This window comes from Rissa tridactyla, chromosome 8 (genome assembly GCF_028500815.1).
Source record: "Rissa tridactyla isolate bRisTri1 chromosome 8, bRisTri1.patW.cur.20221130, whole genome shotgun sequence".
Classification (NCBI taxonomy): Eukaryota; Metazoa; Chordata; class Aves; order Charadriiformes; family Laridae; genus Rissa; species Rissa tridactyla.
Window position 1 is genome coordinate 1,917,571 of NC_071473.1, and position 23,493 is coordinate 1,941,063.

The following is a 23,493-nucleotide window of genomic DNA, read 5'->3' on the forward strand; positions in this document are numbered from 1 at the left end:
GAATTGGATCATTTATTTTCCAAACGGCTGGGCAATTCTACCTGGTTTCATTTCCATCTCTGCTGCCAGATGACTGTTGTCTCCAAAATCCATAACTTTTTCTAGTTTAAGTAGTATTCCTCATTGGCAAGCTCCAATTCAGCGGGACTGTATGTGCTCCTATTTGAACACATGAATAGTTCCTTTGACATCCATAGCAAGCCCATGGAACAGCAGAGTGAAACACCGTGCTGAACGGAGGCCATAAACAAGGCATAAAAGGCACAAAGAAAAGCTGGATTCCAGGCAGTTTACCTGGAAAATACCTTGGTGTTATCCAAAGAGGGAAAGCTTTGTTTGGCACGCCTTGGTTGATTTGAGAGATGAGTTTCCTCTTCTTGGTTGCTTACGCCTAGAATTCAAAGGACAGGCTAATCATCTAACACCACTGATGATCAGAAAAAAGTCTCCCACACAGAGAGGTTTTGCACCAGCCTCTTCGGTACCAAATCTCTTACACAGACATAACTTGTACATATCCATCTCCTCTGCCCTCAAGTTACCACGGTCTGCTGGCCATCTCCTGGAGTTCCAGCACAGATGGGACATTCATGCTTTGCAAAGCTTCACAGGACGCAGCCTGCTCCGCTGTGCACCCTGCACAAGGCATATGGGGGTGATGCTGTGATCCCCCTCTCTCTGGGCTACCCCAAAAAGCAGGGGGAAGAAAACCATCCAACTCTTAGGTCACAAAAAATCCTAATATCATAGAATCATAGAATGGTGTGGGTTGGAAGGGACCTTAAAGACTGTCTTGTTTCAACGCCCTGCCCTGGGCAGGGACACCTCCCACTAGACCAGGTTGCTCCAAGCCCCGTCCAACCTGGCCTTGGACACCTCCAGGGATCTTTTCATCTCTCATGTTCTGAGTGGCTTAGCTCCACATGTCCAGCTTTCTTGGCAAGGAACAATAGCTCATTATAGAGGTATCCACGCCATCTATTTCCATCCTCTGACTTGGTCCAATGACTAGTAAGGGAAATTAAGATGCAGTTTTGCCATCACTTAATTTGATTTCGGCCCCTGCTGCTGCCAAAAGGGGAGGTCCTGCCCTGCCCTCTCCTCCTTTGGCGAGCCGGAGTGCTTCTGCAGCCAGGTAGAGGGTGGGAGGAAGGGCCTGATCCGACTGAAAACTAACCCTTCGGGGGAGGATCACTTTTCAGACGGCTGATCCGTCTAACCGCCGCCACGAGAGCAACAGCAACATGCAGCCAAGGTGTGGCACTCGCTGTGTTACTTCCTCCTTTGGTATCAGCTCAGAATTTGGCTTAAATCAATGGCGAAACCATACCCTAAGGCTCCCAACTGAGGTGTTTTGAGCACCAGCTAACCTTGACGCCTACAGCTGGCAGGGTAGATACCCCGCTTAACATCCCTGTGGTCTTAGCACAACGTGGACTCCTGGAGATACAGAAATATTAACGCAGTATCACGGGAAGGGAATTTTTCTTGCACTGTTCTGTACACCGTAGGCATATATGAAGCACAGGCAGAAGCTAGATCTGTGTTTGTTTTTTAACAAAAGAGTTAAGTTACAAATGCGAGGAAAATACAGGATGTGTAATGAATATGTCATAGCTGTGGCATCCTGTTTCTAAAATATCGTGCTCCTGAATGGTGCCGTCTTAGGTTTCTTTCACATATGCGAGGCTTTCCAGCTGGCCTGTAGCCAGTGCCTTAATAAAACATGGTATTATGCAGAAGTGAATAAAGCTTAGGGCAATAATAATGTCCTTGAAATTCACTAATCACTAGAAGTTTCAGGAATATTTTAATATGAGATCAGCAGGACAAAAACTAAAATTCATCTGTCACCTATGGAAAACCACTTTTCTCATGTTAGATTATGCCTGTACTGAAAGAAGTACCCAAATCAATAATGACTGGACAAAAGGTGTGTTTTCTGAATTTGAAGACAATACTTAGCTGTAAAGGAGCTGCAAGCACTTCAAAAAACATTAGGACGTAAAATGATTACAAATTGAAGAAATGGTCTGAGAAAATAGATATACTTTCAAGAAAGACACACCAGCTAAGTATATTTGTGTAGAAATAACCGACGGCATAAATACATGATGAAGATTCACTGCCAAGACGGCATTTCTGCAGCAAAGGATCCAATGATTCCAGTGATCACATGCTAAGTTGGAGTCAACAATATCCTCTTGCTGTGAAAAATATAAAGAAAGAAGAAAGATGTGGACCAACTGGAGAAAGTTGAGAACAACAAAAATGGTCATTGGTCTGAGGAACCTGGTTTGCAAAGGAAAATGGGGAGAATTAGATTCATCAAGCTGAGAAAACAGAGGATGTGCAAAATAATAACCCTTCAAATAGATCAAAAAAAGAGAAAAGAAAAATGTATAGAGAAGGAATACACTCGTTTCCCACTACTGAGGATCTGAGAATTACAAAAACAGAGCTCAGAGACTTCTCCCATCCGGAGGACAAACTCAATTATGTTCAAAGGGATTTGCCCAACCTGTTCTTAGCAATTATAGATTCAACAATCTATTTAAGTATCCTTACTGCTAGAAATTATTACCACGTGTCTAGTTTACATCCATCTTGTACAATTTAATCCTAATTCTGATGTTTTGTCTTCAGGGGACACAGATACATGATTACTCACTTGCCCTCTGTGGCAGCCCTTAATACATTTTAGGAACGTTATTGTGTCTCGATGCTGAGGAAGTCTTCATTTGGACACTAATGTCTTTCAAGTAGCGTATATTTATGCCCAGTAAGTCCCTGCAGGACCCCACTTTGCCACCAACCATGGCGTACAAAACTGCCTGAACTGCAGAATTCGGATTACTTAAAACACACTTGGAAGAAGGCAGGAGAACATTTTTCTGAAATGCTAACAGCAACATGATGGTATCTACAACAACTTGCCTCCGATTTTATCTACAGTATCACAGTAGCATCTGCCCCCCACAATGTTTGGGAGGATGCTGGGGAAAGGGTAAGAATTTTTGCTTGAAGAAAACTCTTGGTTGGTTGCATGCCCAGCACCAGAGCCAATTTTCATCTTTGTATCTTGGCCCTGACAAGCACAGAAAATAAAAAATGCCCTTTATTCTCATACCTTTGCCATGCAGGCAACACACAAGAGTAAATGCAACACTGTGTGTTGCTGTAATAAATACAGCGGGTTTGTTTACTGTTTAGTGCATTTGTTGTTGCTATTTTTGCACCTTTATTAGAAATCAGTACTTTAGTAAAAGCATTAAATACCGCTTCCTGACTCTTGTTTCCAAAGCAGTTTCACACTAGTTTACTGTTCAAACAAACCAATTTATTATTAATCCAAGTAATAAAATACACAAAAGTATTCTGAAAGCTGTTGCAGGCATTTCAGCTGCCTGTACGTTAGCAATAAAGAATAAATGCTTGTAAAAATTATGATATTAACTAAAATACCAAAAGTGGAGTCTGGAAGTGTGTGTTAAAAATTTTATCTGCTCTCTTTACTCCTTGATGAACGAGTTTTACGTAGATTTTACATATAAATTTTCCATAACATTTACATACAGATATGGTGAGTGTTTAACCGTTCCACTGCTTTATGTGGTCAGGAGGCCACCAAGCTTCTGAACGGGGAGTGACAGACATGGCTCGTGACTCCCGTCAGAGCAGACAGGCACTGGTGACATCCTGGAACCAGGACTGACACTCCTGCTGCTCTCAGTCCTGCTTTCTCACCCACTGGTTACGCTTCAGCTATATTTTCTTCTCCTCCTTGACAATCATCAGGTTCGGGTCCAAGTTCCATTCCCACAGCAGGTCACCTCTGAACCTTCTCACTGTCCCCCTCTCAGTGGCTGCCCCCATCCAGTAGAGACGGAAAACCCTGTCAATGAAATGATGAAAAAATAGCTTTTATTTTAATCCTTTATTTAGAAGGAAAAGAAACAATCTCTCCCTTTTTTTCCCCCCTTTACTATTCAACATCAGAGCAAAGCCCAGTGGACGTACTTGTATTCCAGCATTACATGCTGAACCGATAAAAATTCTTACTAGCTGCACTGCCAGGTTAGAAGAGATTAGGACAATCAGACTAGCCCCTTGTCACCAATTTTGACTTTACACACCATTTCACAACTAGGAAGCCTTAGAGGATGTTAATCTGCTGGATATCCAAGAGTGGGAGAGGAAATAAAATGCTGCCAAGTTCTGGGTGTAATTCTATCTTTGCACAGACAGAAATCCCCTCCTGCCTGCTGACCGAACGACAGCAAAGCAGCAGAGGGGGCACCAGCACGACGCACCCTGCCTTCCTCATTCCTCCCACATGCAAAACTCCAAGCTCGCAGACCAAAAGAAGGGGGAAAGTTTATGCAAACTCTTAAGGGCCCTCAGAATGGACCTGAACCATGAGATCACACTGGAACCAGGAAGAGTAAGATCAGCAAGGAACTTCTTTCCCTTATTCAGCCATTAGAATCTATAGCACAGGCCACCTAACACAACGCTTGAGTGTTCTTAAGTGTAACTTCCCACCAGCATTCTGGAGGGACATGACAAAGACAGATCTACTTTCTGAAATATGCACTTCTGTTAAGTCTTTAATTTCATCTTTAAGCTCTTTTTATTAGGTACAAACGACATAATAAAGGATTTTATTTAATTTGGTTTTTTGCTGTGACTTCCTCTTGGATCACAGGTGCAACGAAGAGCAGAGAAACAAGATAGCTCCTGCCCTCAACTGATGTTAAAGACAAACTGTTGCAAATAACATAATGTATAAAAAATAAATTTATGGTTATAATGCAAAAATCCCTCACAGTTAAGGTTGCCTTTTCACTTTTCCCCAGGATAATGAAAGGGTGAATGCCTCTTACCTGGCTGTAGGTCCATCTCCACCAATATTTCTTCTCAAGACTGTTCATCCTTGGACAATGCGGAGCAATTCCTAGTTCTTCTGGGTGCGCAGCTTGCACGGTGCTGTCTTCTGTATCATAAGATGTCCTATGCTTCAAGGAGCTCTTTCAAAGCTGTCCCACGAGAAGCTATTTTGCAGGACTTTGTGTATGTATGTGAGGCTTTGGTGAGCACGAAGTTAGGACCAGACAGGCACAGGGCTGCTGATCATGCAGTGATCATAACTAGCAGGTCTTCGGAGTGCTCTCTACCTGGGAAAACTGTCCTCTTGGTGGTCATCTCCACAGCTTCTGCATGATGTTTGCACACCGGTATGAACTATGCTTTTCCAAAAGATCTTGCTGCCCTCACATCTGCGCTTGACTAAGAAGCTCCACAGCCCACCTAATAAAACCCTTCGAGCAGTCTCTTCCAAGAGTTTTTGAGTGGAGTCACGGGAGAAACACAGAACGAAGGGGAAAACCCCCATGTGGACATAAGCCAGCCAGTATGTCTTCACATGAGGTGGGGGAAAGGAGGAGAGAGAAGTTAGAGTACATGTGCCTAGGGACCTGCAAGATCATATAACAGCGCTATCAAAACCCAAGCCCAACCAGCCAGGCATTAAACACATCCTCACTGCAAAGCAGATACAACAAGCCCGAACCAAGTGAAAGGGCTTTGCCACGCGTCCCAACCACGGCGGTGAACCCCATCACAGCACGCATGACAGGAGGCTACTCTGAGAGGACCATAACTGAGCTTGGGTTGGTAGCAAGGCAAGAAATGAGGATGAGCCCAAAGGCAGGCACACAGACACACATCCGTGTAGTCTCTGCAACTCACTGAGCTGTTTAGTCTATAATTAAGCCCATCACCCCATTAACATCCCTCTTTTCCCCACAGCTCATAAACATTTACCTTACCTGTGACTATTTCACAGAAATTTTGACATAGTCCAGTACTTTTGTTAGATGTGCAATGTTTTAATAACAATCAAAATCAAACTATACCTATTAAAGCACAGTAAGAAATTAATTTTGTGAAGCCCTGATGTTGCTTTAACTTTTTACAGCTAGTTTCTCATCAATTTAAACAAATTTTGGAGAATAAGTATGTGATACATCCATGTAAATTGGAGGTTTTGTTGTCAGTGCGTGTGTAACAGACCAGGTCTAGGCAAAGGAGGATGCACAGAAAATACACATCAGGTGCACAGGCGCGGAAACACAATTAAAAAGCCACACATTCCTGACTTTGCAAATGAGAACAGCAGCGCTCTAACACTTAAAAGCACATTTCCACTTCAGATAGTGGGCATTTTGCCACTGGCTTTGAGAGAACCAGGACCCTACTCCAGAGTTTAATCAAGATCTTATTGAAGTCAATGGAGACGTCTCAGGAGAGGACAGCGGGCTGCCACACCACTGTGCAGAGCTGCACTGTTCTTTACAATACTAGCGACTCTGGAAATGAAAAGTTTGGCAAAAGTTGCTGATAACTAGCTCTGCTGCTTTTAGGGAAACTGTAGCTGCATCAGTACTTTTATTGCACTTTTCAGTATATTTTTACACCAGAGACTGCGTGTAAGCGTGTGTGTGCGTGTGTGTGCATGCATGGGATAGATGGCAACCCTTTTTTAAGCACGGCACATGAAAACATGTTATCTAAAATAAGACTTGAACAAAACTATTTCAGACACCAGTGCAAAAACATACTTGTTTACCTTAACTTCAGCATGACTTCCCATGCAATTAATCATTCATATGGAATATCTGACACAGAGATAATATGCTACATACTGCCTTTATAAATAAGGGTTTATGTCAGACATAAGGACCTTCACAGCTGCCAAGCAGCAAGTGCAACGCAAGTCATGTGCTCTGCACAGCCATGGAGCAGATTGACAGAAATATCTTTTCAGAGGAGAAGGAAAAATATAAGAGTCATCCATTGTAAATGAGGAATTAAGCCCTGCTGGTTCCATCCTTCCGCCGCCTGAACACCTCCTACATCTTGGTGAACGGTCAACCATGAAATTAAATGAAACAATGATACTGTCTTCAGCGTAGAAAGCACTGAGGAAAATGAACACCACCACCACCACAGCAGCACAGAAAATGAAATGTCCTCACCTAGCTTTCCACCATTCCCGGAGGATAGAACCCAAAAGAAGCCATACACCACTCACTTTACTGAACTACATATCTGCATCTACAAGCTGCAAACTAGAAGTGATGGCAATGGTATGCTCCAATTTGCTGACTTTTCCACACTTGACAAACGAAACCAGACAAGGGCAACAGCACCATGTCAAGAGCGAGCTCAGTAAAATGCAAAGAGAGAACAATTTACTCGTTCATTGCAATCCTGTCTGCAAAAGCAGAATGTGTGTGTCCTTCCGTTGAGTTCCTTTGTTTTCCCAACATCAGCAATAGCTCCCCGTCCTCATCACAGGGCTTGAATGAGGCACCTGGACACATCCTTTAGCAAGGGAGGTGGTGTATAGCCAAGTATGCTCCAGCGCACAACCCAGAAACCAAGAAGCTTCTAAATCTTTTGACAGCAAAGACAGTATAGACCGGGTCAAACCACACTTTGAGGACTGCAAAAGCAGATAGTCTACAACCCACCTGCAGCACACGTGGGAATCTGTGCACATCTCCTCCCTCCTAACACATACCCACAACAGGACAGGCTGACTGAGACGGGCAAACGGGACATGGGGAATGGACAGGAGAGACCACGACCATGATGTACAATCAGCACAATGCAAGAAAAAGCACTTTTCCTTCAGTTTTTCTCTCTCAACCTACTTTGAAAACGTATTACTGAAATGTCCCTTTTCCAGCCCTAAAACCTTTCAGTGCCGGTCACATTGGCATGCCGATGGTATAACTAGGATTTATAGCAGTTCTGTAGAAGAATTCTCTGCTGTGGGTGAAAAAGCTAGAAGAAATGTGCAATGTTAATCTTCTTCTAATTACTCCAGAAATCTGCATGCTAATGTGATATCATAATAATTAGGATTGCAAAGTAATTAAACTGTGTAAACGCCTACAAGAGGGACCAAAATTTGCACACTTGGAACGTGCTTTGCCTGAAAGCGTGCGAGCAGCCCCACCGAAGGCCTGCACTGCTGATGTTCTGCCAGTACTAAAAACATCAGTGTTGACAAAGTCTTTGTCCTTTCTAACCACAGAAGAACAGAAAAGTGTGGTTGGCAAGGACCTGGCGACATCACTTCGCGATCTGCTGCAAGGCAGGACTGACACTACTGATGTCATTCCTGGCAGACCATAGTCTAATCTGTTCTTAATGACCCCAAGTCATGGAGACTCCACAACCTACCCAACAGTCAGAGACCTCTTCCTAGTATCTGACTTGACTCTTTCCTACTGCATTTTAAATCGGTTGTTGTTTATTTTTTGGCACGCACAGCAGTTTATTCCTCATATACCATTATTCATACACAATTATAAGCTATTATCGTGTCCCTCTGCCCCTGACTTGTCTTCTGCAGGCCAACAAACTCCAGTCTTTCCTCCGAAGTGACGTTATCTAGCTCTGTGATCGTTCCCACCAATCTTCCCTGAACTTCCTCCAACTGTTTATTCTTGAAGTGCGGTGCCCACACTGGACACTGTGTTCCAGCTGAAATTTTTCCAACACCAGGACATGTCTTGCATGTTCTCCTGTTTAGTTACTCCAGTAAAACGTTAGTATTTTCAAAACAGCTTGACATTAGTGACTAATGTTCAGACCATGATTCACAATAAGCTCTGCATACTTTTTCAAGGAACTACCAAAACTGCAAAACAACCTTATAGTTATAAAGGTGTTCTTCCTACAGAAGTATACTTCTCTGCACTTGGCTCAGTGACAATCCATCCTGCTTTTATCAGAACATTTCTGCAACCTGTCAGCATAACTCTGAATTCTAATGTTGTCTCCCAATGTTTTAGCAGCCCTTTCCATCTTCATGTCATCTAAAAATTCAACACTCATACTCTGTTCCACCACTGAGGTCATGAACAACAATAATGATGAAAAACAGACCAACCCTTCCCCCGCTCCAATATGTCTTTCCATTAGAATGCTGGACCATTGATAACTGCTATTTGGTATGGCAATCCAACCAGTTTTGCATAGATTCCAGAGTGGTTTCACTGAAGCCGTGTTGCCCTTGATTGTTTATGAAACTGTCACACACATTAATATCGAAAATGATACTAGAAGTCAAGCTGCTTTGCCTCTGTTGTGCCTTCCCTCGCTACAAGACTTGCTACTCGCTTGTAGGAAGACATTTTCAAGTTTCTAAAAGTCACATTGGCTGTTACTGAATTCCTTGGTCTCCTTCAGGTGTTTACACATAATTTGTTTGTTCCAGTTTTTCAAAGAACAAAATAATTCACATGTAATTCTTTTACCTCTTCGTAGACATTATGCTTTTTCTTTCCCACTCTTCCAGCACTTGACCTATCTTCCCTGAGTTCTCAGAAATAACTACAAATGCTTCTGAGATTGCTTTAGTCAATTCCTTAAGTAACCTAGAATAACGTTCATCAGGCACAGCTGATTTGAAAATATTAAATATGTCTGAATACACTCTAACCTGTTCTTGCCCTTTTTTAGCTTGTGATTTTACCCTCTGTCATAATATGCGTGTGTGAGAGGGTGCATCTAGCGTGGCTCAAATGTATCAGTGAGTGCAGTTCTGATCCCTGAGATAAAATTTAATATAATGCCTGGTCCTCAGGACAAGCTATAGATTCCTTTAAATCATAAAGCCCCTCATACCTTCGTTCATTGTCATCAAGATGAGCAAAGAGCACGTTCTTGGAGATGGCTTTTGCCAGAGCAGTCATAGTTTTATAGTCCTTTGGAATAACCTGTAGAGAAAAGAACGAAGGGTCATTACTACCTGGTTGTATTTCTTTATAGATCCTGAAATCTATAGAAAATTCCACTACTCAAGATAACAGATGCAATTTAATTTCAAACACTGAGACAGGTTTAGGCTATAATATAAAGCCACTAAAAAAGTAATAAATTACAGTTTTGACAATGTGAGGACAAGAATTTATGTTCTCAGTGTGACAACCAGAAAAGAAATACAAGATCTGGGACAACTGGGGAGAAGGATATCTATAAAATACAATAATTATCAGGTGCTGGCAGCTGTGTTGCCTCCTTTCAAATCTCTTGGACTGAGGAAAACGTACTTAATATTCTTCTTCCCCCACAAACAATATCAGAAACAACCTATTGTTAAAACTAGGGAATGAGCAACATTTCATAGAATCATAGGGTTGGAAGGGCCCTCTGGAGATCACCCAGTCCAACCCCCTGCCAGAGCAGGGTCACCCAGAGCAGGTGGCACAGGAACGTGTCCAGGCGGGGTTGGAATGTCTCCAGAGACGGAGACTCCCCCACCTCTCTGGGCAGCCTGTGCCAGGGCTCTGCCACCCTCACAGCAAAGAAGTTCCTCCTCAAGTTTAGGTGGAACTTCCCATGCTCAAGTTTGTGCCCGTTACCTCTTGTCCTGTCCCCGGGCACCACTGAAAAGAGCCTGGCCCCATCCTCCTGACACCCACCCTTTCAGTATTTATATGTGTTGATAAGGTCCCCCCTCAGCCCTTTTTTCCAGACTGAAGAGACCCAAATCCCTCGGCCTTTCTTCATAAGAGAGGTGTTCCAGTCCCCTCAGCATCTTGGTGGCTCTCTGCTGCACCCTCTCCAGCAGTTCCCTGTCCTTCTTGAACCAGGGAGCTCAGAACTGGACACAGTAAATTTCACAGTACCTAAATTTCTTTAGGCAAAAGGTAAAAATGTGTTGATTACACCCTACTTCTCAGTACTGGTTGTGGTATAAGACAGGCCCACCTGGGTCACAACCCCGTGCCTTTGCTTCACGGCAAACGAGGACTTGCATTTGAGAATGAAGAGGCATTTTTATTTGTTAATTGGAGAGATGGCAAAAGTCCCGTTGTACATGAATTTGCTCAAAATATATGCTGAAATTCAGAAGTATGTTTTCATATTGGGTGAAGTTTTTTTATAAGACTTTTGCAAGTTAGGCTTTCCATTTTCATAAACATTTTGGTAAGATATCAGCAAAGACACTGTATCTCTGTATTTGCCAAGCATCTTCTTCTGTCAGTCAGAGACTTTGTGATTACAAGAGACACAAGAAATTTGTAACAAGGTTATGACTTGTAAAAGATGTTCTCTGGCTTTAGCAATGTGATTTTCCTTACTACTTTCATTATAACGTGACGGAATCAAGCCGAGTAAAAATGTTAAGTGCTAAATAAATCCTACTCCAATCTGAAAATCAACATCCGTTTGCCTGTTTTAATTACTGTAGAAAAAAGGTCTGAAAATGGGCATTCATCTTTCACATTTTCATATGACATAGTATATCTGTCTTATTTAAGTTCCTACGTATGCTGATGTTTAAGTAGTTTCCTTTCCTTATTCTGGAAAAGCAAGATACTACCCATCCAACCAGAAGAACAATGTCTCAAACGGAAGAACTGATGTAGAACCAGTTCTCGTGAAGAATTGATCTAGATTATTTAAAGAGAAAATACTGCACTGAGAAGATCTAACACTAGACTCTGGCTTCAGACATCACTTATGTTGACTGCTGTAGCCATCAGACTACTCAAATTAAGTCTAGAGAAGCATATATATATATATAAACTCCGTATGTGTATCTGAATGAAACATAATCTAACTTATCTAAAAGTTTAAATTCCTCAATGTTAAATAAAATGAGCATTTGGCCAGCATCTTATTCTTGGTTTTTACCCTATCAAACAGACGCTTTGAACCCTTGCTCTATTAAGAATACCCTAGCTGTTCAGCTTACGGCTGATGAGCCAGAAGGGTAGATAATCAAATCACAAAGACATTCAACTCCAACCTTTCTGGCTGATTACGGACCAGGACAGACTAGACTTTCTCAGTCTAAATCTGCAGCAATGAAAGCCACAAGGCAGAGACCAAAGTGTCAGGGCAGGGACACAGAAAACACAGGACAGATTCTTTAGGTGTCACAGTAACAGGCATCTGACCAAAGTCAAATGTCGGAAAGAATCACTTGACCATTTCTTACATCGCTCTTCCAAGTAATCCTTGAATGTTCTCTTCAAGCTGATAACCGACTTTACAGCGAGATTGCTATTCTGTTAGTTGTTAACTATATGTTATGTCAGATGTGTTGACAAATACTGCTTTCTCTAGTTTCGGGAATGAAGCAATGAAATAAACCTCCACAGAGATCTTCCTTTGTGCTCCTCAGAATGGAGCCATGCCAGGTGCTTGCTCAAATCACAAAGCTAAGTCTCCTTTGATTTTCTCGCCAGTGACATAACTCATTGCACTGCCTTTAGCACTACTCATCCTATAGCTCACCCTTTCACAGGATCCTTTAAATTGGCTTATGACCCAGATATGTTTCTATCCAACACCTGAATTCAAGCCAGCGATTCTTCCTGGCTACTATCTAAACTTCCATCTGTTTGCAATAGTCTAACACAACCCTTGCCTTGCTTTTTACACTTTTAAATTAGTTTCATAATTTGTCCTTTCAGTGTCTCCCTTTATTCCTCTATTCTAGAAATCGCTGTCACAAACACACATCCATGGGATACACCACGGGATTCATTTGCTGATGGCGGAAGACAAAGCACTGACACAAACCCTCCCAGTGCTAGGTCGATATTCCTTGCAGCATCCGTAGCCTGACAAGAAACCATCCCCTAAATTATTATTATTTGAGCTCAGTCAGTTCCTAGGAAATTAAAATCATAACAGCCCTAGTCACAGAACACAAAGAGTATGTCTGTATTGCTTCTTCTGGCTCTTGCCTACTCATGCTACTGTCAGGGCTTATTGGCATCACTGTTGAAAAAGGAAGAAAACAGAGTTAACTTCAGGTTCCGTTATAAACAGAAAAGAATTACTCAGGGGTGTGGGAAGGAATATTTTCTTTGATTTTCAGAAGAGTCAGATGGAGCCCATAGTAAGCAGAGACAAATGCGATCCCTTCATAGAAGTTTTTAAGGGGGACATTGCAAACTGCACAGAAAGAAGTGTCTGAAAGTAGCTTTTAAAATATCACACAAGTTTTTTCACAGTGCAGTGCATTAATAGCTTGACCACAGTGCTGTTAAAATTGACTGTACACTTGCAAGCATTATTTAACTACCACAGGAATACTCCTCCATATTTGTTTTTACGTTGAAACACTCTCCTAATTCTTTGTTTCTTGGGACAGAAATCCCCAGAGCAGCCAGTGAACTTGTATCATAAGTGGATGACAAAAGCACATCTGACTGCAAAGCCAAGAAGTATTCTGCCAAAAAACAGTGACTGACAAAAAGTATTGCCATAAAGGAAAAGCTCTTTGGGTTAAAGCTACTTCAGGCGTGCACAAAAGCACATTAGTAGCATCTGTCAACCTTATGAAATGCATTTTTAGCCTGGCTCCCTAAACAAATATGACATACAGTATTGTAATGTTTGTCTTTTATTAACCTTTGAAAGCTTTGGCCAGTTTAAAAAAAAAATGCAGAGTTATTAAGAGATATCAAGGATATAACATACCTAGATATTTTTGTGAAAAAGGCCACTAAAAAAGAGCAGCCCAAATTAGTGTTCCTACTGAAGAAATTACCTAACTTGGGATTGGCATTTCTTCAAAGAAGACAGTCACATAAAATTGCCCAAGTATGGTCAACAGAATTCCGAAAACCCATGGGTTAGGGACGCAATCAACATGGGAACCATGTGCCTGAATCATCTAGGGAACCTAAATGAACTAGGTTAGAAGAAAACTTGAGCTAGAAGTGACTTTTTGGGAAAAAAAAAGTAGGAAATGCAGCAGTAGAAAAGGCTGCTTTCCAAAACTGTGAGGTTCTGACAGAAATCAGAAGCTGCCAGAGTCTGTGAATATCAAGAAAATGGCTGAGAATCACTGACCCTATTAGAGGGGGAAACAGACCAGCAGCACATCTCAGAAAGGAGAGAATAGGGAACGCTGAAGCCACATTGATGGGGTTAGTACTTACTCAAAGAGGCAGCAAAAGAACTTGAGTGTGAAGAAGACGGTCAAGCCATGCCTATGCTGGCATGAGGACACATCCTACAGGCTGACCCATGAGTCCAAATTGCGAGAAAATATGAGTCACTCGATTGTCCTGTACATCTCAGAATCGGATAGATGGTAACACATTACCTTTCTGACGTAAGAAACAGCATCTTCCTCAGTGTACACTTCTGCGCTGACACCCCCTCTTCTGCGTCGGGCTTTTACCACGGGGTTGGGAGGAGGAGGGGAAATCTCGTCGTCATGAGAGTCAGACTGGGAACTGGATTTCTGCCGAGCCAGTATTTGTTTGCATTCTTCCTGCAAGGCAAAAAGAGACAATGAAACATCCCTTACCCATGTAGCTAACTTGCTGGATATACTCGATTCACTCTTCTTTTACAACACTCAGCAACCCCTTCACTTCTACGTTTGGATCACTGTCAGTTTACACATGTGTACTGCTGAAAGAATATTAAAAATTTAATCTGAGCAGCATGAAGGACTGATGCTAATTACAATGTGTGTACAGGTATCATCACTCCAATACTTGACCTGTTCAACCTTTTCTTACACGTAATGGAAATCAATGTATGATAAACTGCAGACATATCTTTGCAGCTACTGCTGGCTGAGAAAGCAAAAGAACAAGCCTCTTTTGCTCACTCTCCAATATCACAGCTGTTATTTTCTCAGTTGGCTTGTACATATCTTTCTGTCTTGTACAGAGAACATATCAGAAGTCACACATTGATATATTAGATAGGTTTCTTCATCTTGCTCTGCTTTGCAGGCTTATTATCACCAGAAAGAACAAAGATGCTCCCTACTCCAGAATTTCTGACATATAACAGTTTTACAATCAATGGGACTACTTCCAAGCAAATAAGATCCAAGGTAGGCTCCAGAGGACTATGAAAAATGATGGCTGGCCTAGCCCCAGCTGGCCAATAGGGAGGTTATTCTCCAAATTTCATGCTCATGGAACGGAGAATAAAATGCGAAGGGGAATCCCTGAAGAGACAGTAACGAGAGCAGGAAACAGTATAGAAAACTTTCAAGAAAGGATGTTAGAGTTGCAAGACTTTGTCAATTGACACACTGAATTATTTGACTTCTAAAGAATTGCAACAAATAAGATTACCCATAATCATACTGTCCCAGAGCCTCCTCCCTCCCCCATCTCCTATTTTTCAGTTTCCTGGGATTCAGGGGAAAGCACACAGGAGTAAAATTCCCTTTGCATCATCCGCATCCATCAGCCAAAGGAACGGGGGCCTGTCTGCTGGTTCCCAGCCCACCTCCTGGCCCCCGGTACCACCTCAGCCTGGCATCCTGCTCCCAACACACCACCCTGCCTTTGCTCCTTCTCCAGTGCCGCTCCGGCTGCCTCCTCCTAGTCTTCGCTGACCCTGGCTAAGGCAGGGGGGAACCGGAGATGGGATGGACCACACGTCCTGTCCCCAGCTGGTCTGACAGAGGAAACCGATGGGCACGTGCAGGAGAGACATGAGGACTTTAAGGAGACAAGCCAACTTGGGCAGCAGGAGTCAGTAATTTTATTTGCTGTCATCTATTATATTGCCGTAGACATAACCCGCACCCTGTCGGTCTCGGGGTTAAGTTGATGGACGCACACACAGCCAGCTATCATCCAACGATGCCCGGAACAACTCCAGAATTTTTGAGACAATTCAGATGAGCAGCATTGCAGGCCACCCAGAAGAAAAGGCAGTAATGCTGAGGTCCCTGTCCACCCCATAAAATCAACCTTCTTTTGACACGGATGCCAGAACCTGGCCTCTGTCTTACACAGCTATTTCCCAATGAGACTTTCCAATCAGAGGTAATAGATGGAGCCTGTGGAGGAGGGAGGATCTGGGAGCACCAGTGCTAGACATGTGGTGGATTACCAACACAGCCAGTTGGTCGCCTTGACAGGGGAAATGAGTTATAGTTAACTCATCAGGTATGACACCAGAAAAGAGTGGTACAGAAAACTGGCACAAGTTCACAATTTTTAAGCTCGCAAGAAAAACAGATGATTAATATATGTTTTGCCACCGATGTTTACAAATGTCTGACAAATCCAGTCATGCCACTTGTCTTTTCTGGTATTACTCCAGTTTCTTTCCTCACCATCACTGACAATGCCCCTCTCATTAACCTAAGGAGCCTTTGACAACAATCTTTGAGGTATTATTGCTACTTGAAATGAATAACTAAATAGTATTTCCCCTGCTGCATAATTCAAAGTAATTCAGTGTAACAAGTCACACATTCCTGTTTTGATTAGAGGACTGCTGAAAATATTTAAGAGACAAGCACAGAGACAAAAATGTAGAGGGCTGGCTAAAAATCTGACTTTTAAGGTCCTGACCTGCCTCAGAAAGTGCAAAGTTCTTTCTGAGATCAGTATATTTTTTAACCGCAACTCCCGGACCATAACACAGTTGAGCTAGGTGCTGTAAACAAAAAACAGAAAAAAAGCTGACTTCAGATGTATTAAATACTTACTGAAACTTTTTCATTTCCAATTCAAATTTCAAATAGCAGCACTGGATATGTAAAAAATGACTCAGCTATATTTTCCCATCGTGTAAGAACTGCAAGTCCTATTTAAGCATTCTCACCAACTTCTTCCCCACATGAAACTCCTCTCTGACCGCCTGTAGCTTCCTTAATTACAATTATGCACTTGCAGAGACACAAACGTTTAACACAAAAGTATGTGCGCTACACATTATCACTATATTTAATACCTAATCATCAAAACCAAACCTATAACTGAAGAATTTCAAATAATATTACTGGCTATTGTAGCCTCGTATGTCTTTGATAGTGTAACGTTCTCTCTTTGTATTAAGTGGACACAACTAAATTCACTTTCTTCATGACCTTAACTGAAAGGTCATGAAGACCTTTCCGGACAACTAGCAGCTGAAAGCATACTAAAATGTAACTACAACAAGAAGGCAGTCCGGTAACTATTTCAAGGTATGCAGCACTTACACAGCTCTTTTCATACATAGCATATTTACTCATAGAGAAGAGCAGCAGTTTGCCCCATTTGAGTATCAAATACACCCTTCTTTTTCGATACACATTGTATAAAAGGCACTTTGAAGGAATTATAAATATTATCTCCCCTGCCCCAGCACAGATTTATACACGAAAGAAAGCTCAGTGAGATAAAATTAATATCACAAAGCATGCTCTTAAACCCAAATACCTTTTAAAGCCAAAAAGATATTAAAGGATTATAAAAGTGAGTTACCATATGATTCATTTTAAAAGGAAGTCTCTTCGCTACAAACTCCTTTTATATAAACAGCAGATAGTTGACTGGCTGGCTTTTCCATATGCCGCTATTTGTAGTCTAGGTAGGATTTCCATTACTGAACTAAAGAGTGCCCTTTGAAAATAAAAGCGTACGCTCTGTCCTGGATTAAGCTTTCAAAAAGCCGTCTTCCATATATCCTGGGGTAAAACTGCACAAATACAGCAAATATTTTAAAGGAGGAATGGACTCTCTGAAGACTAGTTCTTCAAACACTGATCTTCAGACACAGCTCGATGTGAACGCTTGTGCAGAACTCACTTTCAAGTAAACACCTCACCATCTTTTGTTGTCATGACAACAAGCGATCTCACTCTCTATTTGGATGGCACAGATAATTCACAATCATACTGCCCAATTATGTCCACCTTAACATGAGAAAACACATGGAAGACCACTGCAAAACAGAGTAATGGCCTCTGCACAAGCCCCTGTGAGCACCTTGTTCTTCTCTTCCCACCAGTATCTGCACTGGCTTCAGTGGAGATGCTCCCGACATGTAGGACACATAAGGTCTGATCCAGTTATCTGTAGTCCAGTGCCATTTTGGGTGGCCTTGCTTGGCTTCCAGCTGCCAGCTGAGGAGGACACAGGTCTCATGCTGTCCTGTGTCACATCTACCAGCCTCAGTGAACATTGCAAATAATTGAGGGAGTCTTAAATGGCAGTAGGGGACCACGTGGGTGCCGCTGACTGAAGCCTCCAGTGTCACTGCCACAGTCCAACACAACGACATACCAACACACCCCAAATCTACAAAACAACATTGCTGTGTGGCTGTAACACCCTATTTCACATACACATCATCTAATCCTACTTCTGTTCAAACCATGTTGCAAGTGACCAAAAACCTAGCTAATGTTGTGAACAAAAGCCTTTCCTGGGTTTTTTGTAGATGGATGGTGAAACTGGAATGCCATCACTGACTTTAGTGATAATAAACTGGAAAGGAAAGAAAATATACCATTGTTGCCTCCAACTAAAGGAAAGAAGAACGAATAAATACAACTGCAGTGACCCATTTACCTTTTGAATGTCCACCTTCAGCCAAGACATTTGTGCTACAAGGTGCTGAGGTAGAAAACACAGGAATTTAGCATGCTGTCCACAGCGTATGGGGTCATCGCCTTTACTGATTACTGCTTCCATGAGTCTTTAATGAGTTTAAACACTGCAAGTGAAGCAGCCACGATGCTGTGAGTTTTTAGGTTTACTCTTCCCTTCACACTGCTGCTGGAGAGCACACACACTTCCTAACCCAGAAGCTTTCTTCTTTGTCAGCCGGAGCATTTCCAAACAGAAATTCGCTTCCAGTAGTTCCTCTCCTGGTCTCTCCTTTCAGTCTTTGTCACCACCTGGAAACCCGGATGTTTCAGCTGAAGGAAGGACAGCACCTGAGGAGGCTCCGAGTAACTGTGCAGCTTGACAACAAGCCAAGGAGACCTTTAAAAGCAAGTCAGCCGTTCAGTATCACTGCTCACTATCCCTGCTCTGCTTCCTACAGTTTATTCATTGCGTTCAAAAGCAACAACATAAAGTACACTCTAAATGAAATATTTTCTCTTTTCTTTTTCCTCAAGCGCATTCCTACATTTTCTGACTGGCAGACCTGGAATCCACTTTCTATTTATCCACAGCAAATGCGCAGGGTAGTTCACGCGCACATAACTAATCTCTCTTTGCACTGGAATTGACCCAGAGGAGACGGTCTCAGCACAGGAAGGTTTCTAACACCGCCTCATCACTCCTGGAGCCTGACACAATGATTTATAGCAACTAATAAATGCCAAAGGTAAAGCATTCCGCTTTGTCGGAAGCACAGGACTGACTGATGCCATCATTGAAAGCTGGAGAATTTGGGAGCTCTTAATGTCCTTTCCAGTCTTGTCTTTGTCACGATGGGCAACTCTACTATCTTTATGATCAGTCAGCCTTGTAACTGGAGACTTCTCACACAATCCCAACTATTGCTCCGCTGCCTTCCCAGTGTGAATGCCACCTTTTCTCCTACAGCACCACTAGGAAGTATCCTTAACATCCACTCCTCCTACTAACACATTTATCCACCCCACAGTTACCCACCACTTTGATTACTACTACTGTGTCCTCGGTGGCCTCTCTGCATCTCAGTTCATTCCCAATTTCCAATCTAGGCGAAATTCTCCTGCCAAAAACCCACCTACTCTTCTGCCAGCCTGACTGCATCGCTCGCCTTCTGGAATCCCTTTACCGGCGTCCTTTCACCTCCTGCAGCATGTTAACGCTCCTTGTCTTCCCCTCCAGCCTCTTGCAGTGTCTCAGCCCATCACCGCCTCTTCCCTACTTTCTTACACACGCAGTAAAGTAAGAGAGGTTATGGTACCAAACACAGGCCGCATTTTTGACACTTAAAAGCTTATATAACCAAAGAGAACCATCGCCAACTGATTTTTAAAACCCAGCCAAATAACAATGTATGCATGCATATCTTGTATAAAAAGAAACGTCCACAGAATAGCTCTATTTCTACTAGGCAAACATAATTTAAACTAAAATGCTAAATACTATGCCATATTTTTCAGCAACAAGCAGAACACCTAAGTCACCCTGAAGTTTTTAATCACTGGATACGTAATGCCAAAGCTGATTATTTGTTTTTTATTGCAGCCATCTAACACAGCAGACCCTTAATCCAAGAGAAACACCACCAGTCTCAGTGAGGTTTACATGTGAGAGGCAGAAATGGACCATCAGAGCATACGAAAAGATAGTTGATGACTGAGGTTATCAAGAAAGAGGGAATCATAAATGCTAGCATGCCACTTGGCTCCTTAAAATACTTCTGTTGTGTAGGTCCACTTAACATTTAGAAGCATACTGATGCCCATAGATCAAATGTGCTGCTGACAGTAAGGATGGTTATTCAGAATCTTGTGTTCCTTCAGCCATTTCAGAGTGGAAATTGTCTCTAAAACATTTCTACATTTTCTGGTCCTCAATAAAATTCTACTCGATTTATTCTCTAAGAAATTATCTGGTGTTAATACAAATACGAAAATATGTGTGCTGGACTGCTCACCTTAAATATGTACTCAGCTTTTTTTTCTTTCTTTCATCCTCCTCCCTTCCACATGCATTTCATTTTTGAAACCCAAAACAACTTCAGTGGGCTACAAGTGCCTTCCTTGGTACAGGGTTATTCAGGCTAGACAGCAACCTTAACTGTCCCCCTTAACCCTTCAGTGGGATGCTCACAACTCATTAAGTACTTTTTTCTTCACAACTGGCCAATAAATCCAAACTAAAATAATTAAATAATTACAGACATGTTTTTATTTTGAGGAGCTTGAGCCAGCAGAGCTCAGAGGGCACAGCTTCCACACCGGCTGCCAAGCAAGCAGCCACCGCGGCACAGACCTCAGCACGGCACCGCCAAGCCCACAGCACTGCAAAATCTAAGCTCCTTTTCTTAACTGAAACCAAGTCAAACCTCAAATAATCTTAAATCTGCTACGAAAACTGCTGTTCTCCATCCAGTCTTACTGGTGTCCATCTTGTGTGCCCAACTAAAGTGAATTCATGCAGCACTAAAAAGGTATTTAAAAATACGGAGTCATCTTTTCCTGCATTTAGGAGAATATTAATGAGGAACTACTTCAAAACTAACTAAAAAACAAGAGTAAAACCAAAGTTCACCCTCATATTGGAGATTTGCTTTGATTTGTATCATTTTTTACATAGCCTTTCTCCTGGCTATTATTCCTATTTGGCATGGCCCTTGGTTTTAAAAAATTACTGTGGGAAGATAGAAAAGGCTTAAGTACCTCTGCTCCTCAAGTCACCTCCTACAACTGAAACAGAACAAAAGGAAATAATTTTGAAGATAATTTACTGCCTTTGAGAAAAGCTACTGCCTCGCCTTGGCTAAGCAATCGTCTGTGATGGAAAGGGCCGGTAGCTGTCAGAGCGCCTTGCCCGACGCTCTGATGGATGACTGTAAAACACAGAGAACGAGGAGGAATTGCAGGAGCACTGCCTCAAAACGCTTACATCCCCGAATGTGGAGTTTTACCTTGCCCGAGGGGAGCTGCTAAGTAGCCTGACCAGCCTCTCAAAAGATCAGTGAGGGATTTGCTGAGCTGCAGACAGCAGGAGGGCAGGTACTCAGCCAGTTCTGCAGGCCCGGACTCCAGCACAGACAGGATTTAAGCCAAGGCAAACTCTTCTTCAAAAATCCATTGGAAAACTAAGGCTTGAGGGCCCCTACATCTGTCTGTGAGCCTATAAAAGGCTGCGGTCAGCTGGCGGCAAATGTGTGCATGTACCTGTTCCCAGCTGTGAAGGCCCATTAGGATCATCAAGAGCTTTCCCAGCGTCTCTTGTGATCTAGTGAAATCCGCCATCAGACAGTGCCTTACCTAGCACTATTTTTAACTTTACACAAATTTGGCAAGGTATTTCATTAGGGTGTTTAATGCTAAGTATGAACCTGTTTCTTTAAAGCCACTTAGATGCTTAAAGATTAACACGGATTAAGTATCCTGATGAATGTAAAACATGATAGCTCAAGATGTGAAACAAAGACAACATCCGTTCCGTCACTGCGCTCCATTTTTCTTAGTTTTTGACTTTGAGACCAGGAAAGCTACTCATCCTTGCAGACACACAAAGTGAAGAGGGAGCTGAGCGACACTCTTAACAAGTTCTGCACAAGCTTGTAAGAGCACAGCTTCACCTATAACCAACTTTATATCGTAGCAAAAAACTTTTTTTTCTTCTTTCTGCTCTTACCCCCTTCATCCTCCACCCTTCCCTAAACCTCCTGCATTTAGGAAAGCTTGCCCGAGAGGTCTTAAAAATTCACCTAGTTTTTCGTTTACCTGTTCCAGGAAAACTGTCACCTCTCGTAACACTGCCTGTGGCTGACTGCAGCACTCACAGAGGTCCACCCTGAGCTGACTTTCATCCTGCCCTCCCCAGTACCGGTACCAGAGTGGCAGGAGCAGAGCCTGTCATACAGCGAGGGCACCCGGGGCTCCCACCGTGGCTGCCATCAGCGTCTCGGGTAGCTCAGGTATGCTCCCACAGGCTCTAGCGACATTTCTGACCACCAAGCAGACACCGCCTGACTGCTCTGCAGGCTTTGAAAGATACAGAAATATTTGTCTTACTAGCCTTTATTAAACTGCTTAGTTAATGCATTTTTTTGATAGCTTTTCCTCCATGAGATTTTCCTTCCAACACGTAACCTCTCCCGTCTTATCTTAAAGGAATGAGTTATACTTAGCATAATCACCTGTACTTAATAAGAATGAATTCCATTGTTTTGGCCAGGTTCTGGTGGAAATTATCGATTGAAAAATTTTTTGTTATGACAAAATGGAAATACTGGGAGAGACTACTGTTGCAGAAGAAAAGCCTGATGCTCAAATTTTGATGCTCAGATGCCCCTGGTTCTGAAACTCTTTATGATAAATAAATGAACTGTATTTTACTAACGGGGAATGAATTTGTAGTTTACTACACACTTTCTTTTCAGTGCTAGTTTACAGCAAACTGTCACACAAATGCCTTTATTTCTCTGAGCAGGTCTGTGTGCAATACTGTCTAATAGCACCAGGTGGAGCTACGCAGATAATCTCATTTTGCTTTATTTAATTGCAGACGGTGGAGTCCAGGTTTTACTAAAACTCCCTTTTTGAATGGTACCTTAAGACATGCAGCATTAGCCAGGGTCCATAAAACCCCTGCCAATCCCCAGCAATCCAAAACCGTAAGTTCAGTGTGTGCAGGACAGTATTTCTTGTGTGTGCACAGGGCAACAGAAGGGACCAGGGGAGAGCTCAGGTCCAGAAGACACCAGCAGAGACCAGCTGGCTCAGGTAGCAAAGCCGACGCTCTGAAATACACTGTCTGCAAAATGGCTTCAGCAATGTACTCAGTAATGCCTAAACATATCCTGCAGGTTCCTGCTGCTTCCCCTTCGTTTGTGCCATTTTCTTTGTTAGTTCTACTCTTTATTATATTTTTTTTCTGCTGAACAAAAAAAAAGTCTAGCTTAGCTTGGCAAGCCAACTCCACCTTTGATCATATAATCATGGCACTAAACAGCCTGACACTAATGAAAGTTTTGCAGTCTCAGTATAGCTGGAAATACAAGGCTTTGCCTGTA

General features: G+C 42.5%; 1 protein-coding gene across 4 annotated transcripts in view; it reads right to left on the minus strand.

Annotated features, from left to right (window-relative positions):
- The window catches only part of PRKAR1B (protein kinase cAMP-dependent type I regulatory subunit beta), a 102,006-nt gene that overhangs the window by 71,786 nt on the left and 6,727 nt on the right, over positions 1–23,493 (minus strand). For all 4 annotated transcript variants that reach the window (XM_054211859.1, XM_054211856.1, XM_054211857.1 and 1 more), the window contains exons 3-4: positions 14,153–14,323; positions 9,706–9,797 (exon numbers count right to left, since the gene is read on the minus strand). In XM_054211859.1, coding sequence (XP_054067834.1) covers positions 9,706–9,797; positions 14,153–14,323 — 263 coding nt within the window. The remainder of the gene's footprint in view (positions 1–9,705; positions 9,798–14,152; positions 14,324–23,493) is intronic.